Source organism: Mus pahari, chromosome 6, assembly GCF_900095145.1.
Source record: "Mus pahari chromosome 6, PAHARI_EIJ_v1.1, whole genome shotgun sequence".
Taxonomy (NCBI): domain Eukaryota; kingdom Metazoa; phylum Chordata; class Mammalia; order Rodentia; family Muridae; genus Mus; species Mus pahari.
The window spans coordinates 604,080-621,755 of record NC_034595.1 but is presented as its reverse complement, the minus strand read 5'-3'; the positions used below and the strand labels follow the sequence as shown (position 1 = coordinate 621,755).

The window sequence follows — 17,676 nt, the reverse complement described above, 5'->3', positions numbered from 1 at the left end:
CCCCTCCCCTCCCCTCCCCTCTCCTCTCCTCTCTCTCTCTCATTCATTCATTGAGACAAGGTCTCATTCTATAAGCCCACATTGACCTGGAACTGACTATGTAGCCCAGGCTGGCCTCCAATTTGTCATCCTCTATTCTGAAATGCTGACATCACAGGTGTGGGTTGCCATACTCAGCTTAAGGGGAATTTCTGCAGAGGGCTCAATTTCATGTAACAATCTCAGGGCTAGAGAGATGGCTTAGTGGTTACTAATGCTCTCCACCCTCCCAGGGGACCTGAGTTTGCTTCCTAGAGCCCACGTTAGGAGGCTCACAGCCTCCTGAAACTCCAGCTACAGCATTATCTGAAGCCTCTGGTTTCCACAGGAGCATGTATTCATGGGCATACATACATTGTGTGTGTGTGTGTGTGTGTGTGTGTGTGTGTGTGTGTGTGTACATAAAAGAGAGAGACATAAAATTTAGAAAAATTGTGATCCCTTTAGAGTTAAGTGTAAGCCTCTTTCCATCCATCTCACAGGCCTGCCTTTAGCTTCCCCCTACTGCCATGCACAGGGACATATTCCTATGCTTCTGTAAAGAGGAAAGGCACAAGACCCAGCACAATCCACACCACAGCTTGTTTGGGTGCACAAGGGTTTGCTACCAGAGCGTATCTGCACGCCTGTTTCCGTGGAGAGGGCTGAGAGTCCTACCTCTGAAGTGACAGGACCTAGCAGGGTGAATCCCATGCTATAGAGTCATTTAGGCCCTTACTACAACAAAACAAAATAAAATTAAGTCATTCAAATGGCTAAACTTTTTACATTAAAATAAAATGAGCTATGTTTTATATAATCAATGTGACAATAAACACTTTCATTATTACTACATCTTATGAAGAACATCATGTGAATTCATTCACTGAACCTTTCAAAAAAAAACACATTATGAGCTGGGTGTGGCAGCCCACACCTGTAAGTCAGCACTGAGGAAGTGAGGTAGGAGTTTAAGTTCAAGGCCAGTCTGGTCTACAGAGTAGGACTTCACCTAAAGCAAAGCAAAATGGAACAAAACTAACAGACAGACAGACAGACAAATGGAAGGGCAGGAACAAAATGAACAGATAGACAGACAAACAAACGGAAGGGCAGAAACAAAACTAACAGACAGACAGACAAACAAACAGAAAGGCAGGAACAAAACTGACAGACAGACAAACGGAAGGGAGGAACAAAACTAACAGACAGACAGACAAACAGAAGGGCAGGAACAAAACTGAAAGACAGACAAACAAATGGAAGGGCAGAAACAAAACTAACAGACAGACAGACAAACGGAAGGGCAGGAACAAAACTGACAGACAGACAAACGGAAGGGCAGGAACAAAACTAACAGACAGACAGACAAACAAATGGAAGAGCAGAAGGAAAGAAAGTGTAACACCTGAGACACCAAGAGCATTTCCAAATCCACCAGCGGAGAGCACAGGCTGAAAGGGTATCTAAGATGGTCCCCTTACCTGCTAACTTGCACTTGGTAGCTTGAAAGGACAGCGAGCAGAACCGTGGGTTCAGTCTGTACACTTTACTCTTCTCAATGTTTTCACAAAAGCCATAGTCAACATAGCACACCTAGGAGGTAGAGCAAAGCCTATCACATCTACACTCAAAAGTCCTTAGCCTTAGTTTAAAACCTTAATATATCCAACTGGATTCGTTTTATTCCATAATCATCAAGTGGCACCTAAGCTCTCGCCCACAGCTAAAGAAAAGGCTCCCTGATGCACCCTAGAAGATGACAAAAGGCTGGGCCTCAGGGTCCCATATTTCAGGCCCTTGTCTGCTACCTTACCCCTTAGTCAACCAGAATAATAAGACCAAGGCAGACCAGGCTCTGAGGTCTTGCCAAGGTCACCTCTGTTGCTATCTGGCCTCTCCCTGTCTTTATCCTTCCTGCTAGAAGTCTTCCCTGTTCTGAGGGGCAGCAGCTGTTTCCAGAGAGCTCATCAGTCCTGTGATACTGGCCAGATGTTAGAATCCCAAAACAGCACCTATGACAGCCTGCTCTCTTGGCCACTGTGGTACTAGGGGATGAGATGCTTTGGTTGGGGACAACAGTGATATCAGTCTGGACAACATACAATTCTGTTTTTAAAAAAGGGGAGAAACCCAATTTTTTCTTCAAGTTCACAAAGCTAGATTATGTCTTCATTCAGCTTGGCCGAGGCCCCAGCTCTGAGGTATACTCTTAACTGTGACTGTTAGTCTGCTAGCTGGACATAACCCAGAACCATCTGGGAAGTCTCAGTGGGTTTAGATCAGAGTCAGTGCTACAGGTGTATAGTATCTGTGGAGGACTAGCTTATCTGCCTCATTGATACAGGAAGACATAGGCTCAAAGTGGGCAACAGCATGCCCTGGTTTGGGGCATAGTATAGTAGAGGACTGTATAGTAAGCTTTCTCCCTGCGCTTGCTCATATGGGACTGACTGCTCTTTGTTCCAGCCTTAAGTCTCATGTAGTGAAGAGCTGCATCCTGAGTAAGCCCTTTCTCCTGAGTCGCCTCTTTCCAGGATACTTTAGTAGAGCTACAGAAATGAGACTCGAACACACACCATTTACACGGAGATGACTTTTGCAGCACACCAAGACCTTAAAGACCACAAAATCTCCCACCTCTCTTTAAGACAAGGTCTCACTATGTTGTCCTGCCTTGCCTGGGGCTCATTATGTAGGCCAGGTTGGAGATCTGCCTGCCTGTCTCCCAAGCTATGAAAGCTTTTTTTTTTTTTTCTTGGTAACTAGAAACATTATGTTTTATCCTAGAATCTGGGACTATTGGAAACCTAAAATACAAAGCAAACGACAAATGGCAGGCAGTGCTGCTTGGAAAATACCAGTGAACAGAGGCAGGTCCCTGGGTCTTTTGAAGGAAATGAGGCACAGGCACCAGCAGGAAATAAGATCAATTCCTCCATGGCAGAGCCTGAGGAGGAAGAAAGGCAGAGAGCCCTCCAACTCCCCTGACTATGTGGTGGGTGTGCCCGGTTGCTGTGGCAAAGACTCACTCTTAGGAAACAATGCTGGACTCTCTGCTGCCTGGACCCAGACTGCCGGCAGAGTCCAAAGGGTCAGCTGTCGGCCATGCCAGAGTTCTAGTCCACCTTGTCCACACCATTTCTTCCTCTCTCACTAGCCTCAAGACTCAGCCAAACTTTTCAATTTCATTAACAGCACCCTACACCTGAATCTTGGATTTGCTCTTCCTGGCCCCATGTTATAGATTTTGATGATGAGATGCAGTTTGTAAGATCCAGACTCCAGAGCAGGTGAGGCTGTACTGTTAGCCCAGCAAGGGGCTATGGCAGGACCACTCCAAAGTCTTCACCGGGTTTATATCTGCAGTTGGCTTCTGTACTGACTTGCCTGCTGCATCTATTGCTGTGGTAGTAGTGGCAAAGTTTTGTTTGTTATGTGGTACTGGAGATAGAACTTAAGGCCTAATGTATGCTAGACAAGTGCTTTACCACTGAGCTATAGCCTGTAACTTTCTGAGACAGGTTCCTACTAAGTTGTTGCCTAAGCTGGCCTTGGAAATTGTGCTTCTCCTGCCTCTGCCTCCCAAGGAGCTGGATTACAGAGCTGCAGCAGCAGGCCCAGCTGATAACACATATGACAATCACAATTCACAAACCACTCGTCTTGGATGTGCCCATATGACTCACCCACCGCACCCTGTGTCCTCTGCTAGGAGAGCAAAGCAAGCATCTCACTGCGATAGCTATCAGTGAGCGGGCACATGGTGCTGCCATTTCTGGTTCTCTGGCACCATAAAGTGACCACAGGTCTCGATGCCACCTGAGCACCTGCACACTCCCCCTAGCTGCCAGGGATATCACAGGAGAATAAGAAGAATTGAGCAGCTTCAAGCAGGCCTTCCCTGAGGAAGCAGACTCAGCAGAGAGCTGCCGTTCTTCCTCACTGTCTTAGCTTGGGTTGGGCTGCTCCCAGGGTTACCCTCAATCCTCTTGGGTCCTGCCCCATCTGTAGGCCTCAAGACTTCCGGCCACATCCTGTCCTGGTGATCGGCCTATGCTTCCTTTGCCTCCATGTCAAAAAAACAGCAGCCCTCTGCCTGGGAGATACCAGACACAGGACTGTCACTCACAGCATGCTTGCAACAAGGAAGAGAGAAGTGACATATTCAGGTGGCTACCAAGCCACCATAGGTGCAGCCCACCATGTCTCAGCAACTTTTCTCCCTGTCTGGGGAGCATAACTCTTAAGGAAATTGAGCCTGTGGGCAGATCCTTGGGCTCCTCATGGTAGGTACAACGCAAAGGGGCAGAGGCTGATCACCAAGACAGGATGCAGCCAAAAGTACTAGAGCCTGCTGATGCGTGAGCCCAGCTCAAGCTGACAGGGAGGAAGAATGGCAGCTCTCTGCTGTGGCTGCTTCTTCAGAGAAGGCCTGCTTGAAGCTGCTTACAGAGCCACTCAGTGCCAGGAGTGGGGAAACGCCCTTCTGGTAAGATCCGAGTCTGCCCCTCACAGAGAACTTCATTTACTCTGTGACCCTAGGAAACAGAGATATCATAACTACCACTGATATAAGAGCTAACAGGGATAGTCTTTCACAGGCACTATCTTGGAATTCCTGGTGAAAGTCACACTGGATTTGAAAGAACAACAATAAACAACAATCACATCTGAAAACTTGTAACGTATCTACCTCATGCTAACAAAACTGAGCTTGCCTTTATCTTGTTCTCGTCCATGGAGATGATCTGTGCTCGCAACCAGGCATCCTCCTCTGCATTGACTGCTAGCAGCTGCCCCACGTGCACAGTCTGGACTGGTGTGACTCTGGGGTTCTTACTGTAGTACTCCTTCATCTCATCCTCCATCAGCTCCTGAGCAGCGGAGTAGTCTTTGCCTACATACCTGCAATGGGGAGAGGCGCAAAGGTTCAGGGTGAGTGGACCCCAGGGCGCACTGCTGCTCCGGTGTCCCTTGCAGTCTTGGTTCCGTTCACAGCTGCTCAGCCCATCAGGGGAAGGAACTGTGCTCAGGGAACATCATTCTCAGTACAGGAAGATAGGACTATGGCACCCTCTGCCCAGTGTGGCAATGTATGACAGCCCTGCGAACAGCACAGGAGAAGTAGGCATTGGAGGCCCCAGGAAGAAGCAGGGTGCAAGAGAGCCCAGGACAGGAGATGGAAGGTGTGTGGAGACACCACAGGAGCTCACGTGAGCCCTTCCGGGTTTGAATGAAGCTGCTTTGATCTGGCAGATGGCTTTACCCTGGTGAGGCTGCATCTTAGAATCCCTAAGCTTTGAAAAGCAGAGAAACTACCAAGAAGAGTGAATAGAGGCCTAGGAGGTGCGCACACCTTGGGGGCGTATGCAGCAGGACAATTCCCCAGCCTCTGCCAGGCCCTGGGCTCCATCTCCAGCCCTGCAAGACAAACACTGCAGTGAAATGCCCCCAAACTTAGTTAACAAATCTGAGCAAATTACAAAACACTGTTGAACTCCGACTCTAGAAGTGATGTGCTCTAGCTGAGCGTCTCTAAAATGTATATCCTGAGAAGGATTATTTTCAAGCATTCCCAGCCCTTTCTACTGTTGATGTACAGTCCTTTGATCCAATCTGTTTTTCAAAATGCATTTCTCATCTGTCATAAGTAGGCTGACTTACAGGCCTCATCCCAGGATGTTATGTCTGGAAAACCAAGTCTGGCTCATGAAATGACAACACTTCTGCTACAGGATGACGATTGCAGCTCGAAGAGTCCTTAAATCACCTGGCTAAGGTGAGGGAGGAGGCAGGGGAGCCCTGGTCCTTGTATTTCTCCAGTTTTTACCCAGAGTCTCTGGTGATTTGAGAAAACTCTAAGAAATTGCTCCCCATGGTCTTGGTAACTATCTGCAGGACAGAAGATGGCCCAGCCAGCCTACCTGTTACTAGAGAGAAAGGGAAGCTACAAAGATGTTTTCACACACAATGCAAAGAATGACTCTTTGGAAACTAGCTAATTTAAGCTGTGTAGTCTTCATCTCTGCATGGGTTAGACTTTGCCAAGACCCATCGTCTACACTTGCTGCATGTTGCATGTGTTCAGGAGTGGCTGGAGTCAGTCTTGCATTGGGCTCCAGTCTTTGAGACATGGGGCTTGGGGGCTTGAACTTAGGTGACAACTGAGTAAATGTGGAGAGGCATCCAGGAGTTGTGGCAGCCAGTAGGGGATGGCTCCACTCACAGGTGAGGACAAGGGCTGCTGCTACAGCTAGGTGAGAGTGGGCAGTACCCAGTATAGGCTCATACACTGTCTCCAAATTACCTGAGCACAGGGACCGGGAATATGCAGAAACCAGCTTCAGTATGTGACCGATACAAAGCTTTACCTGCATCTAAAACCCCATGTAAGTCAAAGTCCCTCTAAAGATCCTTCTTAGTGGCAGAGCAGGAGACTAGGCAGGCTTCACAGTCCCTTCAGTGTCAGCTGGGCCACCCCTTGCTTTAATGCTGTCAAGCTCTTCCTTCTGTAAGGATCTAATGTGGGCGTTCTCTGGGCTTTTCTAGTTTAGCTATAGGCCTTGGGCTGCACAAACCAGAGGGCCATTTGGGGTGATGGGACCTGGATGCTTCTTGTTTCAATGTTCTCCTCCTCTCCCCAGCCACAGCTCCACACTGGATGGTGATCCAGTGCTTCAGTGTCAATTCAGACTGTCATTAGCCCCATAAGTGACAGCTACACTTCTCTTAGAATGGCATCCAAAGACTCAGGGCAGCAGGGCAGCTCTAGATCCACTGGCTAATCTGAGTGTACGATGAAATTTGCTACCTCTGACACTTTAGGGCTGCCTCACAGTCCTAGGTCTGATGGCATCACCCGGCCTGAAGGGGCCTGGCTGATGTTTCTGACACAGTTGTCATGATGCTTATGACACAACTTTACCAAGTTCATATCATCATTCCCATTGAAAACTATTAGCCACTGTTTCTCCTAAGAACGCTGTGGGCATTTTATAAATGTTAGCACACTCCTGCACTTCACTGTGACTCCTGAGGATGCTGTTCTTCCTTCCCTCCACAGCATCCATGCTACGAATGGTCACATGAAAACACTGCACAGCTTGGAACAACTAGAAATGCCAACTTGCCTGATAACCACATCATTTGTGTTGCTCAGCTCAACCACCAACACAGACGGTGAGGCCTCGGTAGGAATTACCAGAGGCGGCACAGTTATGTCCTCCACAAAGTCATCAGCACTTTCAGCCATGTTTTTTTCTATCTGCAAATATTCTTGTTCAATCATCGACTTGATGTCAAAATCTCCTTGTGCCTGCCCTTCATCCTTTAAGATCTTGTCAGCAGGCAACGGGAGTTTCGCATAGAGAATTGCCTTCTGGGTGTTTCCAGAAATGTAGTTTATGGTGCACACATCAGAGAGTGAGGTGAGATTTTTTAAAGCACCCTCAGGGAACTTGACTTTGTACATGTCCTCAAACGCTTTGGGGAGCGCGCTTGCCCAAAGGCCACTTGAGAACTTGCCCAGCAGCTCTGCCACTTTCTCCTTGACATCTGGCATCACTTCTGGGCTCCCTTTGGATGGTACCTCCTGCTTGGGAGCAGGAGGTGGAGGTGGGAGCTCCTTCTCAGGGTCCTGGTCACTGCTCAAGGGCTGCTCTCTCTTGGCAGGATAAAGAAGTAAATCTTGGCCACCACCACAAGGTTTTTCCACCTGAAAATTTTAAAGAGAGCCAATGACAAACATTTCAGTGGGTAAGAAAACCCTAAAAGCACAAATTATTTTATATTTGACAGAGGACCATTTTTAATTTCATAATGTGAAAAGTGTACGTGCTATTCTTCTTAGCTACAAAGATGCATCACCAGACAGATGCCATAAGCAAGAGTCCAGAGGCAATTGGAAGAAAAGGCATTCACTTCACTTAGAAGACAGTTAAGACTCAACCTGCCCAGGGGATCATGAGGCTTCTGCCCTGTCATTGTTTCTCTGCTAAATCCAGAGCGAAGTTTGCAAAATACATGGGACCAGGGTGAGATGAAGCTATGTCAGGAAGACATACACCACGGGGAGGAATGGTGGAATAGTTATGCACAGGTAGGAATGGGGCTGCTACCTTCCTTCCTACAGCGTCCTGAGAAACTCACAGCTTTCAGTCTGGAGTCTTTAGAAACAATGCCCCAGAGGGTCAGGCAGTTCGAACAATCACCCAGTACACACAGAACCGAAAACACTGCCATCTTAACAAGCTAGTGGGGAAAATACCCAGAGTCAGATGGCATCCAGTCACTGACTGTACATGCCCAAGAGGAACCCTGAGAACTGGTGACACTGCTGTCCTTCATTGTTAAGCCTTTCTACTGACAGAAGAGGCCTGGCACTGCCAGTCTCCTGCCCTCGGCAGCTTATACTTATGAGATAAGACTGACTTTCACAGCTTAAATAGCTGACCAATCAGCAGAGTCATTTCACAGTGACCATCCTATGGGATGAGGTGTGCATGCAGCCTCCCTGGTGTATGTAACCCAAGGCTGCTTTACTCTGTGAGTCAGGACAGGACAGGTGACCGTCATGCAGCTCTGCAACACTTCTGAACTCCCAAAGTCTAGACCTTCACTATTCAGCCCTTCACAAACCAGATGCTTCACCCTTAGCCTGATTTAGACTTCAGGATCTGCCTTCAGGAATGATCCCCTTTATTAGTCCCATTTGGCTATTACTCAGCTACAATTTTAATTCTGAGGAGAATCTACTAGGATGGTAAGTTTATAGGAAACTAACAAAGACAACAGACTGCTTCCTGTTTTGTTGCTGTTTGAGTCATGCATTTTGTTTTTAGGCAGGGTTGCCTGTAGCCTAGGCTGGCCTTAAACTCACTAACACAAACTGGCTTTGAACTCCTGATCTCCTCAACCCTCTCTTTTGAGACAGGGTCTCTCCAGCTATACTGGAACTCTATAGACCAGGCTGGCCTCAAACTCACAGAGATCTGCCTGCCTCTGCCTCTCTCATGCTGGGATTAAAGGTGTGGGCCACCACACCCTCCTGGCCCTCTGTCTCTCATGAGTTGGTATTCCAGGCCAGTGCCAGGTACAACCAGGATACTTCGGCTGATTGGCTGGCTAATGAATAAAGAACATCACTTCCTTTACCTCACTTTTCAACATAGTATTCAGGTAGACAGACCACATGTGCAAATGTACAAGGGAAGACTTTTAATAAGTTGAAAGACAAGATCACTGTGACACTAAAGATTCCATTTGGAGCTAGGCATTGTAGCATACATGTCTAATCTCAAGCACTTTGGAGGTGGTGGTGGGAAGATCAAGAGTTCAAAGCTACCTTAAGCTACATACTTTATAAGGACAGCCTAGGCTACGGGAGATCTTATCTCAAAAAACAAACAAACAACAATAAAAAGAAGAATCCTTTTACTTTCATGATACTTAAGAATCAGGAGACACGGATCTTCCTTGGTTTTCTTCTTTCTTCTTCCACTACTGAATGTGTCTTAAGTTTCAAGGAATGAAATGTTTCAGGAAACATTTCAGACTTTGAAGAGTCTGCGATCACTTGGAAGTGCTATGTACCAGCTAAGTCGCAGTGACATAAATATCAGGCTATTCCTTCTCTCCATGGCTCATCAGCTTCTTAAATCCGAATTTTTAATTTTTCAAAGTTTCTCTCCAATGCTAGGACATGATTCAGAGCAAGTATTCTATCACTAAGCAACATTTCCAGCCCCTCTCTAGTCTGAGGTTGTGTCTTGCTATGTAGCCTGAGCTGGTCTTTCATTAGCCATCTTCCTGCTTCAGCCTCTGAAGTAAGGATTACATCATGCCTGGCTTTGAATCTGCAATTTAAAAACGCCAGTCTGTGCTGTGCTTTAGCGTACTGGATAAGGCCTCAGAATTCAGGCCAGGCATCCACGTGGGGCTGGAAAATATATTTCCCAGAAAAATGGGAAAATAAAAAACAATGCTGTGAGTGGTTCCCGTATGTATGACTCCAGCTGAAGTAACTTCATACTGAGACATGGCAGCCTTCCACATTCAAAGCCCGAGGAGGCTGTAGGGCTTGTCTTCAAACTCTCTCCACCTTCACCTACTAATCTTTCTCAACCTCTTCTCAGGAGCACAGCAGAGAAAAGGCCATAAGCCTTGGGCCACAACTGCATGCGTCCTTTAACGCCAAAAGGATTTTGATTCCTTTCTAAAGAAGTTACCTGAAAATATAGGGCACTTCAGTGTTTATTTGCCCCACCCACCCCAGTGTCCAGCTGCCATTTCTTCCTGCATGTTAGTATGGGGCGATGTGATGGCCACACTAACTCCCGCAAAGCTCTTGTCACAGCCTCTGCACACAGCCGGTGCAGCGAGCTCTGTGAGTAGGACACGCTGCTTTCGACAGTTATGGACAACTTATCCACTTAGTAGACGTTGGTCTAAGGCAAAAGCACAATCCTGATTTTTTTTTTCTAATCTTTATTCAATAATCTCGGCTCTTCAGACAAGACCTTGTGCAGCCCAGGCTGGTCTCGGACTCATTATCCATCTGACTGCGGATCAAGAACTAACTCTTCTCCTCAGGTGATGAGACATGGTTGTGCACCTCTATGTGCAGCTACTTCTAGAATCACCTTAAAGGTCATCCAGAAGTAGTGTGTTTACAAATCTGGCTGCAGCATCTAAGCCAAACTTTGCCTATAAACAGCAAGAATTTCCCCAAAGTCCAAGCAACAGTAAGGTAAAGCCCTAAACTAGAAGGTGGCTTCTCTCAGCAGTGCTAGGCTTCTGTTTAAGGCAATCCTTCCTTTCTCCACAACTTCTCTGAACTGTAAACTCCAGTGAAACTGTAGTGGCTTCTTCTATATTTTAGGTAAGACTGGATGTGTCAGGGCTATGCCTGTAGACTGCTTCCATATTTCAAAAGGGAAGTTGAACACCTGCCTGAACTTGTCAGTTCTGCCTGCTGACTAAGATTAAACACTCGCCCAACTTTAGGAACAGACCCTGGCATAGCTGCAGTTAATTCAGAAAGCATTCAAAATTTCAGGCAAATTTATTCCTTGGTAAGTTTAGTGACATGGAAAACAGGCTTGGACCAAATATTTCATTAACTAACCGTTGGAGAATGGTTTAAGGAAGTGGTTCTCAACCTTCCTAATGCTGTGACCCTTTAATACACTTCCTCATGTTGTGGCAACCCAACCATAAAAACAATTTTGTTGCTTATACATAACTGTAATTTTCTACTGTTATAAATCATAATGTATTTTTTTATAAATCATAATATAAATATCTGTTTTCTGATGGTGTTAGATGACCCCTGTGAAAGGGTTGCTCCACCCCCAAAGGGGCAGAGGCCTATGTGTTGAGGACTACTGGCTTAAGGGTTTCTTAGTTCAAAGGGAAATATACATGGAAGGCATTATTTAGACCTAAAAAATTAAAACAAATATAATTTTTAGCTCATTTGTTTTCAATTTTCCTATGGATGGAAACTCACTTTACCCAAAACTCTCCCATGGCTGCTGGCTCCCACAAATCATCACATCTCTAGTTCTCTCTCTCCAGCTACACTCCAGGTCTCCTCAAAGCTAAGGAACCATGCTCTTATTGGGTGTTTGACTAATGCTCTTTTCTGTGCTCTGGCCCATCTCACAGGGTTTAAAATTTATACACGGGCTCCTGTCTCAGTTCACAACACAGAAACAAGGTTCTTATATTTCCTGCACATGACAGCCAGAAAGCCACTTCTGCCAAATCTCCCAGGAGAGGACTTTTATAACTTCTAGTTCCTCTAGCCCACCTGATTCATGCACATAGTGGGAAAGGATCAGCACCCCTCCCCCTGCCGCTGCCCATGCATAGTGTGGGCAGACTCAGCATCCTAACCATGCTCCCATCATCTTTTTGTTTTGTAACTTAGATCTGGATATCCACTCTTCAAATCATCAGTCTAGTGGCAGACCCAGTCATGGCCTAACCTCCACCTCCTACCAGAGAGACCAGTAATGTAAGCCATTAGCACTGTATACCATGGAGATAACCCACCTTCTACAGTGACCATCAGTAGATTCTATGTCAAACACACCTTAGGTTTGTTATGCTCACAAGTTTCCTCTACTTAGCTTGATTTGGATTGACTATGCCTCATTTGGAATCTCATACCTCACCAGGATTTTGTAAGCTTCCAGGAGACACATCAGACTTGGTAGGTACAGATCCAAAGAAAAAACATCAACTTCTTTGGACAGCTCTGTGTTCATACAGGTAAGGATTCATCCTTTGCACCATTTTCTCCTTAGCCAGGAGAGCTCTTCTCTTGTTCTAGTTTTGCCTGTGAACTTGGGCTCTGACCGCTCACCCACCAAGAGCACAGCAGAAGCCTCTGAGGTTATGTTTACTGTTTCTATGGAATTAGAATTTTCTTTAGGGTTCTAGAAGAATCCGGTAACATCCAATTAAATTAAATCCCAAACTATCTATATGAGCACAGCTCTGTTTCCATGGAGTAGCAATTTTATGTTAAGGTTTTAAATAATGTTTTAAATCTTATTTTACATGGCTATTATTCAGTTGAAATTCAAAATGGTATAATAAATGTCTTCATTCACCCACAGATCTACATCCTAGCCCTCCAAACATTTAGCAATGGTTATGGGCAGTTACAGGCTGAAAATGAATTAATACTAACAGAAAGAAACCTACGTTAAAAACTTAACCTTTGACCTTAGCCGTGGAGGAAAGACCTCCAGATGCTGTCCCCAGCAATGACACTTTCTACCGCTGTTTCCAGCCTGTATGCTATGCTCACACTGGTCAATCGGCTCCTTAACAGACAACCGCTCCATGCTAAAGGTGCGACTGGCTGGAAGTCAGAACTGAGAGCGATGAAGAAGACCCACAGTCAGGCAGCCAGCCTGGTACAATTTGAAGCACATCGTGTTGTGGAATGAAGGATGTACTGTGTTCATGGAAAGACAGAGCAGCGTTTTAATCCAGCACAGTGCAGCCACATACCTTCCACCTCACACACCTCTGCAGCAGCACTCCACACCAATGGCCACAACCAAGGTGCTCAAAGGGCCTTTGCAGTGGGTTCTGTTTAAGAAGCATGGTCTGTGGCGAGAAGTTCTCTGTTACTGTAACCTCTGACCACTCACAAGTCATCTACCCAGAGAACCTTTCTCCATGGCTCTGAAGGTGGCTGTAGGTGGAGAGCCTCCTTCTCTGCCAACTCACCTGCTGGCCTACCTGATGCCTTCCTTCTCCCTGATGCTGTCTCTAGACACACACTGGCACCACCTCAACAAGGATAAACTTCATATCTTTGCCAAAACTGAAGCCACTTGCTCACACATTTGGAAGATAATGTAGTCTTCCAGTTACATCTATAGAACTTCCTGGGATGCTTCTGGCTGGGAGCTGGGGCTTGCACTGTGCACTAGGCTTCCCCCTTGCCCTTATTACCTGTAGCAGGGGTGAGGAAAGGAGAGATATCTTCCCAGGTGGCACCTATGTGCATATTAGAGCTGTAGTCCCTGCAGGTCACTGCTTCTTCGTCTGGAACCTTCTCCTCTTAGTAGCATCTCCTTCCATTGAAGTAACACCCTCTGTAGGACTCACCCGGCATCCCCACTTGAGCAAAGGCTTTGTCTGCTGTAAGGCTGGGCTGTGGTTTCTGATGTTCTGCTAGCAGCTGCTTTATGTATCTTATCTCATTTAATTCTCACAACAACCCTATGACATGTGCAGGATTAGTTATCAGATAAAGTAGATTAGGGCTCTAAAAGAGAGGTATACAGGCTGGAAGTTACACAGCTAATAAATGACACCCCTAAAGGTGCTGTGGAGGCCTCAGAGATTAAGTTTACTGTCTCTATGGAGTTAGAATTTTCTCTGAAATTCTATAAGAAAGTAGTATCCAATCAAATCAAGAGACTTTCCAAAGCATCTGTAGGGGCTGTTTCCATGGAGTAGCAGTTTTGTTTTGAGGCTTCAAATCCAATTCCAACTCAATTGTGATCTAAGCTATCCGGCATCCTTCAGGTTGTGGGTAGCTCACACAGATGGCACACTACCTCTCACCTTCTCTTGATCCTGCCATGCGCCAGCTCCTCGGCTGTCATCTACTCAGCTGTGTGTTGAGACTTGATATTGTACCAATGTGCTCACCAGGCTTTCCTCTGGTGATGAAACACTGGGAACCAGAGTGCTGCATATCCATGAGGGAAATGCTGGCTGCTTTTTCAGATGGGCTCACTGATGTTGTGCATACTGTAGGAATGGGTCTGGGTACTGCAACGCCAACTTAAAACTCAGTGATTTCTATGGGTTACAAAATGATACCCAACAGAAACTCGTGTAACAGCAAATCATCTTTGTGGGAACTATTAATAATTAGTGACATCAGGCATTTCCAAATACTCAGAGCATCTTACATACAGCAATATTATATTGCCATTCATAATGTATCACTTTCAATAACAAAGGCCTGCCGTGCCACAAGCATGGACTACTTCTCTGGTGGTTCCATAGCTGTCTTTCAGCAGATCTTGTGGCTGTGGGCAGAAACTCCCCTCAGCTAAGTGCATCTGACCAAAAGCTTAGGCTCTGTGCTCTCCATCAGCTTTGGGCAGGACCCTGAGACAGACATGCTGGCTGACACAGGGATGTAGAGGCTTTTCTCTCCACCCACGTCTCACAGCAGGCTTCAGTCCAATCCACTACTCAACAGTCCCCGCTGCAAGATCTGCAAGTCAGTCAGAGGCCAGGATTGTGGGGACCTCAGAGCAGGGACACAGCATGTCCACCTAGTGGTGACTCTTTATGTCGCTAGCTTCCTTCTGAGCCCTTCACTCCTGAGATTTCCTAAACATGCAGCATCTCTTGTCCCTGACCTGGGCAGGAGCTGCTCCTCTGGTCTATATCATGCACTGTTAACTTCCCATTTAACAACCACTTACTGCCCCAAAGGTGCCCTGTTTAACCCCTACCTGCAAGGCCCTCAGCACAGTTGGAGGCGTAGCAGCAGTTGTTCTATATGAGTTTCTTTACACAAGGGTGAGACCATGCCTGTCTTGTTTTCTGTTTTATCCTTAGCACCTAGGTCAGCGGCTGGCACACAGTTGTTTCTATTATTTTATGTATGTGAGTACACTGTCACTATCTTCAGATACACCAGAAGAGGGGATCAGATCCCATTACAGATGGTTGTGAGCCACCACGTGGTTGCTGGGAATTTAACTCAGGATCTCTGGAAGAGCAGTCAGTGCTCTTAACCACTGAGCCCTGTCACACAAGTATTTCTTTCTAACTCCCAGTCAAGTCCACCTGTTAAAGAGGGCATCCTTTCTATCGCAGCCAGAAACAGTCACTACCCTTCTACTAGACCCTAGCAGGGACTCTCCACAGATAAGACAAGGTTCCCCACCATTTCTATTTCTCTCACACCTGCCGAAAACTATGAACTTAGCCATCATTGTGACTGACAGTCTCCCCAGTTTTCTAGCACACCCTCTGCTGTCTGAGTGATCCAAAAGGTTAAATGTCATGCAGCCCAGTGTCAGAGTTATATCCTAGCACTCAAGGATCTGAGACAGAAGGACTACTGTGAGCTCAAGGCTAACCTGGGCTACAAAATGATGACAATATCCTATCTACGAATAAAACCTCACAGTGTCATCTAGCATTCTGTGACATGGCTTACTGCACACCCTTGATCTGGAGCTTCACAGCTGCTATTTGCTCCCTGAAGCTGAAGCTGCCCTTCTGATAGGCAAAGGGAGAGTCCTACAAGCACATGTCTTTGGATGGTAGGACTACAGGATATTTGAATTTTTATGACTTGATTTTTAATTGCTTTCATATAGAATATAGAGTTGGAGAAATTTTTTAAAAAACAAATATAATATGCTTCGATTTCTTCTTCTGTTGTGACAGGCCACAGAACAAGGGCCCATTTCTAATCCACACTCTCTGTGCTACCCTCTCAGCGGCCTGATGCTGGCTGTGCTAATACAGCCCAGGCATGCTGTCAGTGAGTTTCTCTTCATGGAGGTGAGAACACAGGGAAGAAGGGGCAGTAACCATGGCGCAGCTGTTTAAAGCCAGGGAGAAATGACCAAGGAAAAACTCAAACTATTAAGGATCCTCAGAAGTCAGAAAATAGGTATGGAAACTTTCACCAGACACCCAAAGGACTGGCGGTTTGTGGTACCCTCGGCACGCTGCCTCCTGGCAGCAACTCACACTGACAGTCCTCATCAGTCTAGATGGGCCTACCCAAAGCCAAGAGGGACACTGGTAAGGAGTGACTTCTGTGGTTCTGCTTCATGCTCAGCATTCCTGACTGGGCATGAACAATCATGAGGTGTAGATGGAGTGAAGTGCTAAAAGTGTAACAAAAAAGGTGGTTGCTCCAGTACCTAAAATTTAAGAGAAAACCATCCATTTTAGGTAACATTCTACTATCAACAGAATAGATAACTCTTGTCAGTAAAGTACTCTGGGACTCTATAGCCATCCAGAACAGCAAAGATGAAAATTCCTCTAGAAGTAATAAGTTGAGCTACACAAATACTAGTAATTATCATGAAGTATAAAGCAACAAAAACCACAACACACTGTTTATTCTTTAAACTTAGGTCCTAAAGAATTCCTTATCCAAACCTAGCAGCAAGTTATCTTTGTATCGTGATCATAAAAAGCTCCAGGGCCATTAAAACTCTAAAGTTTGCAATTGTCAATGGAATTTTAAAATCAAGGGATGGTATACATCCAATATGAGCTGAAACTCAGGTCAACAAACTCCTAACAAGCTCCTTAGAAGTAAGGTGGCGGGGCTGGAGAGATGGCTCAGTGGTTAAGAGCACCGACTGCTCTTCCAAAGGTCCTGAGTTCAGATCCCAGCAACCACATAGTGGCTCACAACCATCCATAACAAGATCTGATGCCCTCTTCTGGACTGTCTGAAGATGGCTACGTAGCTACAGTGTACTTACATATAATAAATAAATCTTTAAAGAAAAAAAAAAAGAAGAAGAAGAAGAAGTAAGGTAGCAGAGGGAATGTCAACATACTGTATCCAGGAGGGAATCTTCCCCAAATAAAGGGAAACAGAATTCCCATCTTAGGAACAAGTTTTACACTTTAAATGCTATAGACAACATTTTCCAGCACATTTGTTATTCTGCACTTACAGGGAAACAGAGCAGTGTCTCCAGAGTTTGACAGTTCTTGTTTGCCTACTTCATACAGAGTATTCTAACACTGGCCACACTGCCCTAACCCTTTTTTCTCATAGCTCTTTACCTTACTAGACTTCATCTCCTATGCTTTCAGCGCTCAGAGCAGTGATGAGCAGGAGCAGTGCCCCGTGAATGGATGTGTAGGAGGATGACTTCTGCCTGGAACTGAGCATGAGACTCAGAGGGAACTGCAGCCTATGGGGAAATAGTGCCAAAACGCATGCTTTTCTTAGGCCAGGAGCCCAGAAGATGAGACTGCCTGTCCTTTTGCCCAATAGGTATAGAAACCAAACATATGATAAAGAACGCCCTCATTCAAAGCACACATACTCCAGGAGACTGATTCTACAAGTGCAGAAACACCAGCGGGGTTAATGCTGTCATTTACGACAGCTACATC

General features: G+C 46.0%; 1 protein-coding gene across 2 annotated transcripts in view; it reads right to left on the bottom strand.

Moving 5' to 3' along the window:
• The window catches only part of Tdrd7 (tudor domain containing 7), a 61,550-nt gene that overhangs the window by 21,016 nt on the left and 22,858 nt on the right, over positions 1 to 17,676 (bottom strand). For both annotated transcript variants that reach the window (XM_021200124.1, XM_029540075.1), the window contains exons 7-9: positions 7,152 to 7,735; positions 4,740 to 4,926; positions 1,503 to 1,614 (exon numbers count right to left, since the gene is read on the bottom strand). In XM_021200124.1, the coding sequence (XP_021055783.1) occupies positions 1,503 to 1,614; positions 4,740 to 4,926; positions 7,152 to 7,735 (883 nt within the window). The remainder of the gene's footprint in view (positions 1 to 1,502; positions 1,615 to 4,739; positions 4,927 to 7,151; positions 7,736 to 17,676) is intronic.